The sequence below is a fragment of the Haematobia irritans genome, chromosome 5, assembly GCF_050003625.1.
Source record: "Haematobia irritans isolate KBUSLIRL chromosome 5, ASM5000362v1, whole genome shotgun sequence".
Lineage (NCBI taxonomy): Eukaryota > Metazoa > Arthropoda > Insecta > Diptera > Muscidae > Haematobia > Haematobia irritans.
The window spans coordinates 152,218,374-152,236,251 of record NC_134401.1 but is presented as its reverse complement, the minus strand read 5'-3'; the positions used below and the strand labels follow the sequence as shown (position 1 = coordinate 152,236,251).

At 27.9% G+C, this 17,878-nt stretch overlaps 1 protein-coding gene across 9 annotated transcripts in view; it reads left to right on the top strand.

Annotated features, from left to right (window-relative positions):
- The window catches only part of LRR (capping protein regulator and myosin 1 linker 1 leucine rich repeat protein), a 181,618-nt gene that overhangs the window by 135,335 nt on the left and 28,405 nt on the right, over positions 1–17,878 (top strand). For 7 of the 9 annotated variants that reach the window (XM_075313190.1, XM_075313191.1, XM_075313192.1 and 4 more), the window contains one exon: positions 14,466–14,628. In XM_075313190.1, coding sequence (XP_075169305.1) covers positions 14,466–14,628 — 163 coding nt within the window. The remainder of the gene's footprint in view (positions 1–14,465; positions 14,629–17,878) is intronic. The other 2 variants (XM_075313188.1, XM_075313189.1) reach the window with 1 other exon arrangement.

The window sequence follows — 17,878 nt, the reverse complement described above, 5'->3', positions numbered from 1 at the left end:
TTTTCTTCAAATGAAAACAAAAAATTAATGCTTTCCGCAAATCACGATGAAAAAATATGATGTTGTCTGTTCAATGACTTGATGTATATTTTTCACAGATGTCATAACAAAGACACGAAAAAACAAAGGCTCGTACACAAATGTTCCCTATCGAGATATTTGTATCTTGACGCTCACTTCATACCGGTATAGCTGGTATTAGCAGCACCAAGGAATTTTCAACAGTATCAAAAAGTCAATCAGGTCTACTGATTGAAGAGGAAACCGTTGAAACTTGTTTGTTTTAGTTCTCAATATAGAGCACATGCAATATAAGATGTTCGTCCGTCTCTCTATCCACTCACGTAGTTTGCAGTAATCAATCACACTGGCATGGCATTTTGACATTGGAGATAGAGGTGTGCACGTGACATGAAATTGTCGTGTCGATATTTTTCGTGATTTACGACATTTTCGTGCGTGAATACAAATTTTCTTTTCATGAGTGTGTGTGAGTCCTACCAAACAATATCGTGCGTGAGTGTGCGTGAGTAAGATTTTTCCGTCGTGAGTGTGCGTGAGTAAAATATTACTCACGTGCACACCTCTAATTGGAGATGTTGTTGTTGTAACAGTTTATTGTGATTTCATCCATTTTTATGTTACACGTTTTGGTACTTCATCTTGTATCTTGATCAAGGAACTCAGCGACTAAGGTGGGATATGACCAGAGACAAACCTTGCAGTTTACTGTATTGATAGCTATAGAGATACTCATTTATAACTTGTTGAGGCAGAATTCGGAGTGGGTTTTATATCGATATAACTCAGGCCAGATTATATTGGAGGTTCTACTTCTAGTCGTCCATTTCTATATTCCCTGTCCATATGCAGTTTGTAATATCTCTTGCTACCTACATTGGGTTGGAGAGCTTTTATGTAATCGGTAATAGTTCCCCAGTCCATGACTTGAGGGCTGACGTATATAATCACGGGTCGTGAACACGGTTGCCACAATTGGTAGAATTCTACCAAAAAAGGTAGACTTTTTATTGTCTGGAAGATTGGGAAAATTGATGAAGTTTTGGTGATATTGCAAAATTTACATTTAATTATTATTCGAGCTTTATGGACCAAAAAGATTAAGGAACTTCATCAATATAATCATACAGTCTCCAACTAAAAGGTAGTCTTAGAAATAAAATTTTGACAAATTTTCTATAGAAATTAAATTTTGACAAAATTTTCTAAAGAAATAAAACTTTGACAAAGTTTCCTATAGAAATAAAATTTTGGCAAAATTTTCCATAAAAAAAGCTTCGACAAAATTTTCTATAGATATAAAATTATGGCAAAGTTTCCTATAGAAATATAATTTTGACAAAATTTTCTATAGAAATAAAATTTTGACAACATTTCTATAGAAATAAAATTTTGACAAAATATTCCGTAGAAAAAAATTTTGACAATATTTTCTAGAGAAATAATATTTTGACAAAATTTTCTATAGATAAAAAATTTTGACAAAATTTTCTATAGAAATAAAATTTTAGCAAAATTTTCCACAGAAATAAAACTTTGACAAAATTTTCTACATAAATAAAATTTTGACAAAATTTTCTATAGAAATAAAATTTTGAAAACATTTCTATAGAAATAAAATTTTGACAAAATATTCCATAGAAAACAATTTTGACAATATTTTGTAGAGAAATAATATTTTGACAAAATTTTCTACATAAATAAAATTTTGACATAATTTTCTATAGACATAAAATTTTGAAAAAATTTTCTATAGAAATAAAATTTTGACAAAATTTTCTATAGAAATAAAATTTTTGCAAAATTTTCTATAGAAATAAATTTTTGACAGAATTTTCTATAGAAATAAAATTTTGACAGAATTTTCTATAGAAATAACATGTTGACAAAATTTTCTATAAAAATAAAATTTTGACAAAATTTTCTATAGAAATAGAATTTTTGCAAAATTTTCTCATAAAGAAAATTTTGACAAAATTTTCTTTAGAAATAAAATTTTGACAAAATTTTCTATAGCCCTTGTGTATGTGATAACACTGGAAGCGATACCAGCGTGATGAGGTCCCGTGGGACCTACAATAAAAAAAGGATGGTAGAGAGGTTATCCCTACGATATTTGTCGATCATTTACTGTAGGTGGACTCTTCTATAATGCACAAATTGCATATATAAACATTTGGTTGTAAATATAGAGTTTTATTTAATTTTTAATAGGATACAGATAATGTTAAAATTTTTGATTAGTATACTAGTGGCCCTGATGTTTGACGCAGGCGTGGTACCTATAAGTATCCTTATACGTACCAAGCAACAATATATTGTTTTTGTAGTTGAATGTTCTTAACAAACTGGATTTTTGAAGGAAAAACAATACGATTTTTTTAGTGGCGTTCGTTTTGCTCGCAGTATTATGTGCACAGTGGTTGTTTCAAACTTGGTCCAAATTGAGGCACATCTTGCCAAATTCCAGGAGCCGACAGGTCTGGAAAATGTATAGAAATATAAAAACTTATTTCGACCACGATTTCCATGAAGTTCAAATAACTTTTTTTGCACTTTTACTCTCACTATATTGGATATATCAACGGAAGACATACAATTATATACTACCAAGCAACGAAACCAATGGAAACTTCGAAAATGACAAATTCTTCCAAATAACGGTATTTTCTGAAAGGATGTTAGTGTTATTAATTGTTCCAAATACGAAAATCGCAATATCTTTACACTGCACCGAAAGAATTTTCTTCGTAAAAAGAACGAAAAATTTCGTTAAAAGTACGAAATTTGTCATTGTTTTACAACCAAAGAAACTTTTCATTAAAAGTACGAAATATTTCGTACTTTTTACGAAGAAAAGTTCTTCCAAAATTTTCGTAGTTTGTAAGAAAAAAATTCGTACTTTTTATGAAGAATCTTCGTACTTTTTATGAAGAATCTTCGTACTTTTTATGAAAAATCTTCGTACTTTTTATGAAACAATTTCGTTCTTTTTATGAAAATGTTTCGTACTTTTTATGAAAAATATTCGTAGTTTTTGTGAAAAATTTTCGTACTTTTTATGAAAAAATTTCGTACTTTTTTCTGAAAAATGTTCGAACTTTTAGAAAAAAAATTTATAGTCGAAAGTGCATTTGGTTGTAGTTGCAAGTGTGAAAAATGACATCACTACTTTACATCTTAAGTTTTTGAATAATTTTTAGTTTTATTGCTTCACTTTTATTCATAGCGCGCTATCACCCAAATGAGAAGTAGCATAGACTTGCATAAAAAAATAGAATAAAGGAATACACTCAAGCACATTATAAAAGACAATTTAATGCCGCGAACGGAAATTTTACAACTTCAATGAAACTTCTTCGTTATTTCAAAGAAAATGTTTCGTACTTTTTATGAAGAAATTTTAACGCAGAATGTTTCGTAAAATATTCGTAAAAACTTCTTCACAAAATTCATGAAATGTGAAAAAAGTTTCGTTAAAAGTACGAACTTTTTACGAAGAAAAGTTAATGTAGAATGTTTCGTAGAAGTTTCGTATATTCGTAAAATGTTCTTCGTAAAATTTACGAAAATGAATGAAAATTTCGTTATTTTAATGAAGAATTCAGGAAGAATAGTTAATGAAGAATTCTTCGTAAAATTAACGAAGAGAATTCTTTCGGTGTGCTTTTTAAACTGTGCTAAAACCACTAATGTAATTAGTAATAGGTCCCATTGGACCTCATCACGCAGAATCGCACTAAACTTTTTCAAATACCTATAAAAACCGATTTAATGATTCAATCACATAAAAATTTAAAGTTTTCAACTTAAAACACTTCAGTACAAGAAGTCATAAACCATCAAGCTGAAATTCATATAAAAGATAAAGTTATGTATGAATAAAAATCAAAAAGGTCCACCGGGACCTCATCACGCACAGAAGGGATAGAAATAAAACTTTTGATAAAATTTTCTATAGAAATAAAACTTTTGACAAAATTTTCTATACAAATAAAATTTTGACAAAATTTTCTATAAAAATAAAATTTTGACAAAATTTTCTACATAAATAAAATTTTGACAAAATTTTCTATAGCAATAAAATTTTGACAAAATTTTCTATAAAGAAATAAAATTTTGACAAAATTTTCTATAAACATAAAATTTTGACAAAATTTTCTATAAACATAAAATTTTGACAAAATTTTCTACATAAATAAAATTGTGACAAAATTTTCTATTGAAATAAAATTTTGACAAAATTTTCTATAGAAATAATATTTTGACAAAATTTTCTATAGAAATAAAATGTTGACAAAATTTTGGCAAAATTTTCTATAAACATTCCAAAAAGAAAATAGGGGTTCCCTTAAACAAAAGTTCTCAGGATATGTTAATGATTGTAACATCTTTGGAACTATCGCATACACGCAAAAAAATAATTCTTTCCTCCCAAACGAAATTTTAGACAAACAAAGTTCGTTTCTCATTTGCTTTTCGCTGTAAGGAAGTGTATTTGGAAGAAAAGTATATACTTTTTGTGATAAACGTTTATTCTTTTCCAGGATGTAAAAACAATTTCATAAAGACTAACTCAAAAAAAAATTTTTTTCTGGCTAATTGCATTTTCCCTCACACCTTTCTCACTTCCACGAAGATTTTTAGTTCTTAGCACCTTTTTCTGTAATACAAACAATGTAGAAGAAATTATACGATTTTATAAATTTTTAAAATTTTTTTACCTTTCGCCTGGACGGAGAATCGAACCGCGGACCATGCACTTTGTAAGCCAACACACTAACCACTGAGCTATGTACCTGTTATGGTCATCAATAGATAAATATCCATATAAGTTATATTTATATAGCATAGCATAGCTTGCGGCGCCCACGAACCGAATAAACAAAGTTTATTTAACAGAAACAAATATTTAGTTTGGCACCGTGGAGCAGTGGTTGCTACGTCTGACTCTCATGCCAAGGGTCGTGAGTTCGATCCCTGCTTCGACCAAAGTTTTTGTTTTTGTTTTTGTTTTTTTTTTTTTACATACATTCTACATATGTTCGGAAGATTCCGAAAAAAAATGTTCAACATTACATTGTACTATATTAAATTTTGAACTGTAAAATGTGTTTTATTAAAGACCAAAAGTCAGAAAAGAACAGTGTTTGATATAAACGAAATGGACTCTGTTGTTGTTTCAAAAATAACTTTTTTTATTGAAAAAATAAAAATTTTGTAACAAACGAATTTTTTTGGTGATAAAAGTTTAAAATTTTCGAAGCAATTCAAAAAACTCTAACAAAAGAAAAACGTTTTCGGTACACGTTTTCCAAACGTTTTTTTTCTTTGCGTGTATCAACGGCATCAGCTTCAGTTTGTTTTCTTTCGCTGTTGCCTTAACTTGGTTGGTTTGTGATCTATGCCGAATGGCTTTGACATGATTGTGTAGTTCTCACAACTCTGTGCAATTAAAAATGACCATGATAGTTTTTATTTTACACGATAATAGAACTTTGCAAGAGATAATTTTGCTAAGATCTAGATGACACATCCCCTCTAGATAATTTTAGTTGAAAACGCATATATTATCTGGTTCACCTTCTCATGGTGTAAGTCATAGTAGTGATCCTCCATAATACAATTGTGGGCTAACTCGATAAATGTTTAGCAAAAGTAAATAAAGTCATAGTTGTGATACTCCATAATACGATTGTAGGCTAACTCGATAAATGGTAAATCTATTGTCTTTTGTGGATAGTCAGAAGTCACACGGACCAAAAACGTATACGGTAGTTGCGAAACGATATTGTTTAAATTTTTGGCGAAATGATCTCGAAGGGCGAGTGCAATTTGGAACGGTGCATGGAAAAATGCACTCTTAGTTGTTTGGGACAATGACATCAGATTTGGCCCTGATGTCATTAGCATTCTTGTCAACCCAAATTTTGAAAAAGACGAAATGTATAGCCCCCCAAGTTAAAATTAAAATTTGAAAATTCACCTCACTCTTTGCATATAATACATGGTAGTTATATCTAAATTTGTACATATTTTTCGTGCAAAATAAACACTCTTGGACCGGTTTATACCTAATTCACAATTTCTATAAATCCAATAAAAATTGAAATCTTACGAATAACAAAGACAGATTTTTATGCATATCAACCCACGTTATTACAACCACATTATGGTTTAGCTATGATCTGATTCTCTCGTAAGCTTGTAAGTCGAATTAGTATACAATGTAATTAAGGTGTTATCAATTACACGGTCTTTATCAAGAGCAACGATTAAACATTTGTTGTGTCTATTTTTTTGCAATGTGTTTGCGGTTATATCTAATTAATTCAAATTGTTTTATATGTACATGGAAAAGTCTATAAATCAATGAATCATGCCATTTTATAAAGTGGATCCAAGTCAATTGAATACCCTACAATACTAATCAATGACAGCATTATGGGAGATGGCAAAAAAAAAAAAACAAAATTTGATGTTCGTATAATATAAATTTTTAAATTAATACATTGGTGATAACTTTAGAGGTCCGTTTCAGGACCCGCCAACTTTTCTTCTATATATTATCTATAGCCAACCAAGTGTAGGGTACTCAAATTAAAACATACGTATATGTAATAGGCACATTTTCAATGTAAAAAAAATACTTTTCAATGAGAGTTACAGTGTATGAGAGAGAGCTTATTGACAAATCATATAAAAACTTGCTCAATACTGTCTTTTCAATATTTTTTTAAACGTAGATTTCGTATCTTTTGTTTGCGTTTCCTCTTCATAGTCAATGTTTTGGCCAATAGCATATGTACGTTCATATAGCAGGTGTGTTTGTCTGTTTGTGTGCGTGTGTGCGTAGGTATTATAGCCAAAAGCATATGTCTATACATTTAGTAAAAGTCTGCCACCAATTCGTACTGACAATTGATAAGATTAATCAAAATAATAGAAAACGCAAAAACAATACAAGATATGAAATTCATTGCATCGGAAGCTATTGAGGCAGAGCGAGAGAACTCGTTAAAGAGATATCTTAATAACAGTGCGTTCAATGAGAATGTCAATATATGGGTGTTGAAAATAATCTACCAATATTTGGAGAAAATTTTACCAGAAAAACCTACAAAAATTATTTTGCAAAATTTTATTTCTATAGAAAATTTTGTCAAAATGTTATTTCTATAGAAAATTTTGTCACAATTTTATATATATAGAAAATTTTGTCAAAATTTTATTTCTAAAGAAAATTTTGTCACAATTTTATTTCTATAGAAAATTTTGTCAAAATTTTATTTCTTTAGAAAATTTTGTCAACATTTTATATCTATAGAAAATTTTGTCAAAATTTTATTTCTATAGAAAATTTTGTCAAAATTTTATTTCTATAGAAAATGTTGTCAAAATTTTATTTCTATAGAAAATTTTGTCAAAATTTTATTTCTATAGAAAATTTTGTCAAAATTTTATTTCTATAGAAAATTTTGTCAAAATTTGATTTCTATACAAAATTTTGTCAAAATTTTATATCTATAGAAAATGTTATCAAAATTTTATTTCTATAGAAAATTTTGTCAACATTTTATTTCTATAAAAAATTTTTTCCAAATTTTATTTCTATAAAAAATTTTGTCAAAATTTTATTTCTATAGAAAATTTTGTCAAAATTTTATTTCTATAGAAAATTTTGTCAAAACTTCATTTCTATAGAAAATTTTGTCAAAATTTTATTTCTATGAAAAAAAAAATTGTCAAAATTTTATTTCTATAGAAATTTTTGTGAAAATTTTATTTCTGTAGAAAATGTTGTCAAAATTTTATTTGTATAGAAAATGTTGTCAAAATCTAATTTCTATAGAAAATGTTATCAAAATTTTATTTTGATAGAAAATTTTGTCAAAATTTTATTTCGATAGAAAATTTTGTCAAAATTTTATTTCTATAGAAAATTTTGTCAAAATTTTATTTCTATAGAAAATTTTGTCAAAATTTTATTTCTATAGAAAATTTTGTCAAAATTTTATTTCTATAGAAAATTTTGTCAAAATTGTATTTCTATTTATGAAGTACCTCTTAGTTGGGGAGGAATATTTTGCAAAATTTTATTTCTATAGAAAATATTGTCAAAATTTTATAGAAAATTTTGTCAAAATTTTATTTCTATAGAAAATTTTGTAAAAATTTTATTTCTATAGAAATTTTTGTGAAAATTTTATATCTATATAAAATTTTGTGAAAATTTTATTTGTATAGAAAATTTTGTGAAAATTTTTTTTGGGTAGAAAATTTTGTCAAAATTCTATTTCTAAAGAAAATTTTGTCAAATTTTAATTTCTATAGAAAATTTTGTCAAAATTTTATTTCTATAGAAAATTTTGTCAAAATTTTATTTCTATAGAAAATTTTGTCAAATTTTAATTTCTATAGAAAATTTTGTCAAAATTTTATTTCTATAGAAAATTTTGTCAAAATTTTAGTTCTATAGAAAATTTTGTCACAATTTTATTTCTATAGAAAATGCTGTCAAAATTTTATTTCTATAGAAAATTTTGTCAAAATTTTATTTCTATAAAAAATTTTGTCAAAATTTTATTTCTATAGAAAATTTTGTCAAAATTTTATTTCTATAGAAAATTTTGTCAAAATTTTATTTCTATAGAAAATTTTCTCAAAATTTTATTTCGATAGAAATTTTTGAGAAAATTTTATTTCTATAGAAATTTTTGAGAAAATTTTATTTCTGTAGAAAATGTTGTCAAAATTTTATTTGTATAGAAAATGTTGTCAAAATCTTATTTCTATAGAAAATGTTATCAAAATTTTATTTCGATAGAAAATTTTGTCAAAATTTTATTTCTATAGAAAATTTTGTCAAAATTTTATTTCTATAGAAAATTTTGTCAAAATTTTATTTCTATAGAATATTTTGTCAAAATTTTATTTCTATAGAAAATTTTGTCAAAAGTTTATTTCTATAGAAAAAATTTTATTTCTATAGAATATCTTGTCAAAATTTTATTTCTATAGAAAATTTTATCAAAAGTTTATTTCTATAGAAAATTTTGTCAAAATTTTATTTTTATAGAAAATTTTGTCAAAATTTTATTTCTATAGAATATTTTGTCAAAATTTTATTTCTCTGTAATATTTTTTCAAAATTTTATTTTATTTATATAGGAAATTTTGTCAAAAATATATTTCTATAGAAAATTTCGTCAAAATTTTATTTCTATAGAAATTTGTGAAAATGTTATTTCTATGGAAATTCTGTTTCTATGGAAAAATTTGTCAATATTTTATTTCTATAGAAACTTTTGTCAAAATTTTATTTCTACAGAAAATATCGTCAAAATTTTATTTCTATAGAAAATTTTGTCAAAATTTATTTCTACTTATGAAGTACCTCTTAGTTGGAGGGGAATATTTTGCAAAATCTACAAAATCATCAAGAATTCTACCAACAGTAAAAAATCTACCATTTTTGGTAGGATTCTACCAACTTTGGCAACCTGTTCGAACCCGATTTCTTAAAAATCCACACAAAAATCTCCAAATTTATGGAAATTTCCCACCCCAACTCGAAAATTTCGTCTCCATCCACAAAAAATATCCCCAATACTGGCGACGCGGTTTTCCATAATTAATTTGATAAATATAATTTTTCTTCTGTTGACTAAGTTTTTGCTGCTGTTTAGCTAACATAAGGTTTTAAGCTGAAACTGAAGATTGAAAAGAAAAAAACAAACTCATAGAAAAAAGTATGCCAAAATTTCAGCAAACAGCAACCGCTTTTCAGCAAACTTTTTGCTTTTCTAGCAGACTTTTCTGCTGTACTAACAAATTTCTTTGGGTGTAACTCACTTGAATTTTAGAATTTTTTTTTTTTAAATTTTGGTCAATGTTTCACATACTCACTTGATTTTTAGATTTTTTTTTTAAATTTGCTCCACGTTTTACATACTTTTTCTACCGACTGTATTACCTTATTTAGCACTTGGAATTAAATGAAAACAAACTGGGAAATCTACAAAAAGTACGCTCATACAAAATAAGTCTTGAAAAAACAAACGACCGAGTGGCTGCCGTTTTTTGTGTTTGCTACGGCTGCCGGGTATGGATCTCAATATTTGAGAATCGAAAAAACGCACAAAACAAGTGGCTGACGGTACTCCGTGTGATTTCTGTTTTGTATTCTACGACATCGATTGTCGTATGGTGTTGACTAATAAAATAAAAATATTTTAATGGCAATCATCTATAAAAAAATTAAAACTTCTAAATATTTATAAAAGCGGAGTAGTGGAAATAAAATGGGTCGTCTCGGTGATGCATTGTGCTGCTGTTTCCGCGTTCCCAGTTCATCCTATGAAATTGCACCCGAGTGTGATGATGATTTTATTATTTTGAAAAATAAAAAAACCCTTTCCAACAGTGATCTAACCGAGCATCTTATTGAAATTAATCCGCATAAAAATTCGGCTAAAATTGAAATTGTGAAAAGTGAAAACCGTTATTCCCAAGAATTAAAACTAGTGTCTTCTTCGCCTACATTGCCAGCGCCCCAGCCTTCATACAGTGATGATAAAGATACCGGTGCCTTGGTTGAAAAGTAAGCGGATAAAGCTATTAATCTGAATTTTAATTCGAAAATAAAACCTTTTTAGATAAAATTAATTTTAGTTTTTGGTTTATACAGATATGACGTGGGTGCGAAAATTAGACTAAATAGATTTCTGGTTTGTCTCCCTACTGTGATTATTTTAAATTAATTGCAATGAAACATGACCAAATAAATCTAATATAAGAAATACGACTTATGTTGTCACAGACTTAAACCGTTTTGTATGCAAGCATACATTAACGTTTTGTATGCAAACATACATATTCACCAAAATTACCTTTCTCTCTAGTATAGACCAAACCAAAAAGTCTATCGGATTGGCATCTGTTGAATTATACATCCACTGTGTAGACGAAATGAATGCGGATTTTTGATGATTCTTCTTGTTTTTATTGTGTGCTTTATAGAATGGTGCCGAGTCGCAAACACAAAGACTTCATTTCCTTAAAATACGTATGCCTTTTTTCGTAACATGGAAGGCTCATATACAAAGATTTTTTACTTGATCAAAAGTTGATAAACTTTCCATTACCAATATAATTTATAGTATTACTTTTGAGCATTTTTACGAATAGCTTTCATTTGTAGTAAATTCAGAGGCAAATGCTTTTGTAGGCTTTTGAATCATATAACAAGCTCTCTATAAAACAAATACCATGTAGATGTCATTTGTAGTGTAAGCACGGTTGCCACTCGAGCCAAATTTTACTACAAAACTATCAAACATTTTTTTTTATTTCTATAGAAACTTTTCTCAAAAAATTATTTGTATAGAAAATATTCTCAAAATTTTATTTCTATAGAAACTTTTCTCAAAAATTTATTTCTATAAAAAATTTTCTTAAAATTTTATTTCTATAGAAACTTTTCTCAAAAATTTATTTCTATAGACAATTTTCTTAAAATTTTATTTCTATAGAAAATTTTGTCAAAATTTTATTTCTATAGAAAATTTTGTCAAAATTTTATTTCTATAGAAAATTTTGTCAAAATTTTATTTCTATAGAAAATTTTGTCAAAATTTTATTTCTATAGAAAATTTTGCCAAAATTTTATTTCTATAGAAAATTTTGTCAAAATTTTATTTCTATAGAAAATTTTGTCAAAATTTTATTTCTATAGAAAATGTTGTCAAAATTTTATTTCTATAGAAAATTTTGTCAAAATTTTATTTCTATAGAAATTTTGTCAAAATTTTATTTCTATAGAAAATTTTGTCAAAATTTTATTTCTATAGAAAATTTTGTCAAAATTTTATTTCTATAGAAAATTTTGTCAAAATTTTATTTCTATAGAAACTTTTCTCAAAAATTTATTTCTATAGAAAATTTTGTCAAAATTTTATTTCTATAGAAAATTTTGTCAAAATTTTATTTCTATAGAATATGTTGTCAAAATTTTATTTCTATAGAAAATTTTGTCAAAATATTATTTCTGTTTTAAATATTATGTTAGTTGGAGAAGAATATTTTGCAAAATCTACCAAATCATCAAGAATTCTACTAATCTCAAATAGTTAAAAAGCATGTAGGATTCCACCAATTTTGGCAACCGGAATACCTCATTTGCACCCGTGATTGAAGATTCGCTGTTTTTAACCTGATTTATAATACCGAACAGATTTCTTAAAAATACCCACAAAGATCTCCAAATTTATGGAAATTTCCCACCAAATCCCCAAGTCCCCAACTCAAAAATTTCGTCTCCACTGACGAAAAATATCCCATACAATACAAAACTACCAAACAAAATTTTTTATTTCTATAGAAACTTTTCTCAAAAATGTATATCTATAGAAAATATTCTCAAAATTTTATTTCTATAGAAAATTCTCTTAAAATTTTATTTCTATAGAAAATTTTGTCAAAATTTTATATCTATAGAAAATTTTGTCAAAATTTTATTTCTATAGAACATTTTGCCAAAATTTTATTTGTATAGAACATTTGAACATAAAGCCTATTTTTCGGAAGGTTCAAGTGTGGTTAACTTTTGGGTTTAGTGAACTGTCTGAATTTATTCTGATAATTGGTTGATAGTTTTGCTGCAAATAGAGGATGCTGATAAGGAATGTGGTAATTCCGAAACGTGCGTCCATCCAACCATCTTGCAGTCTATAGGACTTTGCCCAAATAAATTTGACAAACATTCTTTTCCTCTGTTGGTTAAGCTACACTTGTAGTTTAGTCAATACATGGTTTTAAGCTGAAATCAAAAAACAACAACAATGATTATAGAAATTTTTCTTAAAATTTTATTTCTATAGAAAATTTTCTCAAAACTTTTTTCGTATGGAAAATTTTCTCAATTTTTTTTTTCTATGGAAAATTTTGTCAAAATTTTATTTTTATAAACATTTTTCTTAAAATTTTATTTCTATAGAAAATTTTCTCAAAATTTTATTTCTGTAAAAAATTTTTGTCAAAATTTTTACACTTTAAAACATCTGGAAAATGTTTAATATTTATGTGATAGACATTTCCAATAGCTTATTTTTCTATTTTACCAAATCCTCCTAGCGTCCCCCGATCCAGAGAAAATTTTAGCAGAGCAAAGTAAAAATAACGTAATTTTTTCAATTTAAAAAAAGATTTTTTAATAGTGAATTTATTTTTCTGTGTACCGATCTCTTTTGATGGTCACTCGATTCTATTCTATTCAACCACAAAACCAAGAAATGGATATAGCTAAAATATTTGGTTAAAAATATTCGAACTTCCCATTTTAGAATGAATATTATTGTATAAAATCAGTATACAATTTAATATTCAAGCGTAAAGGAAATTTAAATTATTCGGAAGATTGTAGATTGCAGAAATATACACACTGTAATACCCATTAAATTTTAAACATAAAGAGAAATCTGAATTTTAAAAAGCCTCAAAAATAAAGAAACAAACCTAAGTCAGAAAATTAAAGAAAGAATTTCTTCAATTTTTAAGCATTAACCCTCATTTTCATAAAGCTCCGTTAGTGCTAGGCAGAGATGGTCTGTATTAAGCTATTTTAGGTTTGCGACTGTCGCAAAGTTGTAAACGTCACATACGCGTCGTAAATGTAAGAAAAGTAGCAAACGTCGCAAACTCAAATTACTTCAGTCCCTTCAGCTAGGCAGCGAATGATATCCAAGATGATGATATGTGCGAAGAAATTTAAATTCTCAAGAAGTTATTAACGAGCTAAAAAAAAAACATGAGAATAGAGTTATTTCAATTGGAGATTCCAAGCCGAAATTACAATGAACTACTTGATGGCGCAGTAAACGTGACGGCCGGTATTCGCTCATCCTTTCTTTCCAAAATTTCTGCAGAAACTAGAAAGAAAGAAGACTTGCAAAAGTGAATTTTTGTTTAGAGAGAATTTTATAAAATCACGTTTTGGCTTATTAGAGCAAATTTCCATACAAATTAAAATTCTTAAATATTGTAGCTAGTCATTCGCTGATGCCACTAAGGCTTAGGTGGACATTATGGACCACGCAAAACCAAGAATAGTTTGGAGTTGCGAATGAGAGATGTAAAACTAGTGGAGTTTTGAACAAAGCATTTTTTTGCATCCCTTTTATCGGGAGAGAAGATATTGACAATTTATTTTCGTTTAACTGGCAGTTAAATCTTAGCGGAGCTACATGGAAATGGCCGTAAATGGGTATAGTGAAGAAATGTTTATATAGTAATTTTCAAACCATTTGAAACAATTCTCGAATATCATAAAAATCGCCCTTTAAAATTTTTATAGTTTAAGTTAACAGTTGTAGATTTTTTTTTATAAAAGAATATAATTATTGTGATATTTTATTAATTGATTTCACGTTTATCATTTTTTTTAGTGAAATTGAACAATCATTGGCCGCCTCCATATCCGATCGTGCAACAGATGAGGTCTTGGAAGCCTTAACCCGATATCGCCGTGGTTTAGGCATTGCTGATTCACCCTCGGTTATGCTGGATGAACCACAGACACCCGATATAGTGCGTAGTCGATCTAGTCATGTAAGTTTAAATGTTTCATCTACATATCTCATCATTTACTCACCATGCATGTACATTCATCTGAATGCAAGTGCTAAAAAGAAAAAATCGCCCCTTATAATACATTTCTCAAAGGTCACAAGTTGTTAATTGTATTACTCATTAGATAGAGTGCATTAAGAAATTCTACATTGGGAAATCTTAGCAAAAAACAAGTTTATACCGCAGTAAGTTCGGCCGGGCCGAATCTTAAATACCCACCACCATGAATCAAATATAATAGTTTACTTTGAAAACTCATCGTCGTAGCGGTTTTCTTGATAATATATAGCATTTTAGGGGGTTTGATGACAAATCTTCTCCCAAGCAAATCAGTTCAACCAGTACGCTTCCCGAAACAAAAAAATTAAAGACTCTACCTATGAAGACCAGCTCAGATTCTGCATTTATGAGAACCAATTTTGTTTGAGTTTTAGAGAAATCATAAACATATCGTGTATATGATGAAATAACGCCTTGATTTGAAGTCCTAGAAATAAATTCGGAAGTTAGGTCTATATGGGGCCTATACCAAAACATGGACCAATACTCACCACCTCTTCCTCAAATACCTCTAGAATTCCACTTTCAGACGAATTGGTGAAAACTACGAATTCTAGAAGCCCAAGAAGTGAAATTGAGAAATCAGTCTATATAGTTAGGGGCTATAGCAAAACATGGACCGATACGGTTTATATGGGGACTATATCAAAACTTGGACCGATATAGCCCATCTTCGAACTTGACCTGCCTGCAACCAAAAAACGAATCTGTGCCAAATTTCAGGACGATAGCACAATTATTGAAGGCTCTAGCGTGATTACAACAGACAGACGGACAGACGGACATGCTTATATCGTCTTAGAATTTCTCCCTTATCAAGAATATATATACTTTATATAGTCGGAAGTCGATATTTCGATGTGTTACACACGGAATGACAAACTTATTATACTCCCATCACCATTCTATGGTGGTGGCTATAAAAATTAAATAAAAAATATATTTTTTATCCAAATATACTTGGATAAAATCTGGCGTGAAAATATTTTTGTCGTAATTTTCCGAAAACAAAAATTTGTTTGGTATTCACTATATAAAAATTTAGCCAACGAAACTTTTTCCATATAAAGAATTATAATCATTGGGACAATGCAGTTGTTCGTTAAGAGAACAAAACATTTCGTCTTTTAATAGAGAAATCGTTGTAATAGCAAATACACACGTTATATTGACGAATTTCTTTCGTTAGCTCTTTTCCTCGATGAGACATTTTGTTTTAAAATGCATTAAAAGGGTGCATATATACAATAAATAGTACCATTCCATAATAACTATTGATGCCGTCCCAATTCTACATAAAAAACGTCGGTTGTGTCTATGAACAAAAATGTCGCCTTGTTTCTCTCGCTACCACCCCTTACTAAAAAGAATTTGATGTAAATATTTGCAAAACATTGCAAATTATTACTCTTGCATGATTAACATCACTCGCATGTTTTAATTAAGATATTTTTTATTGGTTTTATTACCCGCTTTTGTATGAAGGCATATTTATTTAAACAAATATGAATCGTTGCTCTTTTTTTCTATTCTTTGTCTTTGTTTTGCATTTTACGTAAACTTGTTAAACTTTTTGTTCTATTGTTTTTGTTCTTATCAGTAAACATAATATTAGTATTGTTTATCAAAAACAAAAATGAGCACTTGTGTTAGATATTCGTTTTTTTTTTTCTTGTTTTAGTATATTAGCAAATTGTTTATGGTCATCTGTAAAAATACATATATGACCAAGGGAGAAGGGAAAAAACGCAGGTAGATAGAGAAGATGGTTGAGTTGGGAGAAACTGAGATACTTTTAAAGGGTTATAATTGCACTAACCCAATTTTTGTAAATTAAATATTAATAAATATAAATTATAACTATATTAATAATAATAAACTATGTTATTCAAATAGATGTCATAAGTATAAATACTATTTTTAAACTTTTGGCCCTGTAGTTGAATGAGTGATTTAAATACTGTCCCCCGGGGAGTATGAATAATATCATTTTAGCTCACTAGGTTGTATAATTAATAATAATTATCTTTACAATTTTAATAGGATGATTAAAAACTTTGCAATATCAATTCAAAATTCTTGAATTTATTGGAAATTAGAATAAATAGGGTTCTAATATTATTTTCTCTATCACCTAAATTATGGCGATGGAGAATATAATATTTATATAACGATTTCGTGCGTGGTATTATACCTACCTAGTAAAAAACCTCGCCAAAAAGTAGTGAAAATTTCCTTTTTGGATGCGGAAGTGGTGCAAAATTTGCACAGAATCGATGAATTTAACATGAGCTTGTCATAGGACGGATGTCCACCATTTCAAGGAACGTTGCACTAAATTTGCATCACTTCTTAAGGTGTGATCCGAATTCAGTTTTTTTTTTTTGGATGTGAATTAAAAAATTTTGTGATATTTTGCCAAATAAATTATTTTTATAATTTTTTTACGATTATTAATGCATTCTAACGTTTTTCTAAAACGTTTTAACTCAAATATTTTCAAAAATTCGCAATTTTTTTAGAATGGATTTAGCATTTTGTTCGACAAAATCTGAATAATTTGTACCATATTAATAATTCTTACTTAGTCAACCATATCCTTCGTGCTGAAAACAAATTCGAAAAGATTTGAATTCTTTCAAACAAATCGGAGTACTTGCTTTTTCGTTTATAGGAACAAATACGGCGGATATGCATATGTAAAACGGTTCGTCGTAAAAATGTCGGGGAGAGGGTGTACCCTTTCCTCCAAATTTTTTAAATAATGTTCTATATTCAAGTAGTTGGACATTCTTCTACATTTCTTGTGAATTTTAAGTGTGGTTTGTCAAGGAAAGATATCCTTCTCCTCAACATATCTGAAAATTAAGCACTATATTATAATAACATACAAAGAATTACTGTTTTCCATCCAATAAATCGGAAAAAGCAAAAGTAGTAAAAAATTTTACGACATTAACATTTGCTTAAATGTTGGAAAATGATGTTGGCTGTCAATTTCATGTAAATTTAAGCTCATTACTAAAAAGAAGTCTGGCAGAAGCATGTGCAAAAATCATAAAATTATGTACCGAGTTCCCATTTACGGACAACTCTCTAATTTCAGTTTAAGAAAAAAAAAACGGACAAAAGGGAACCCTCTCCCCACCTTCGCTCCACTCCGACCTGA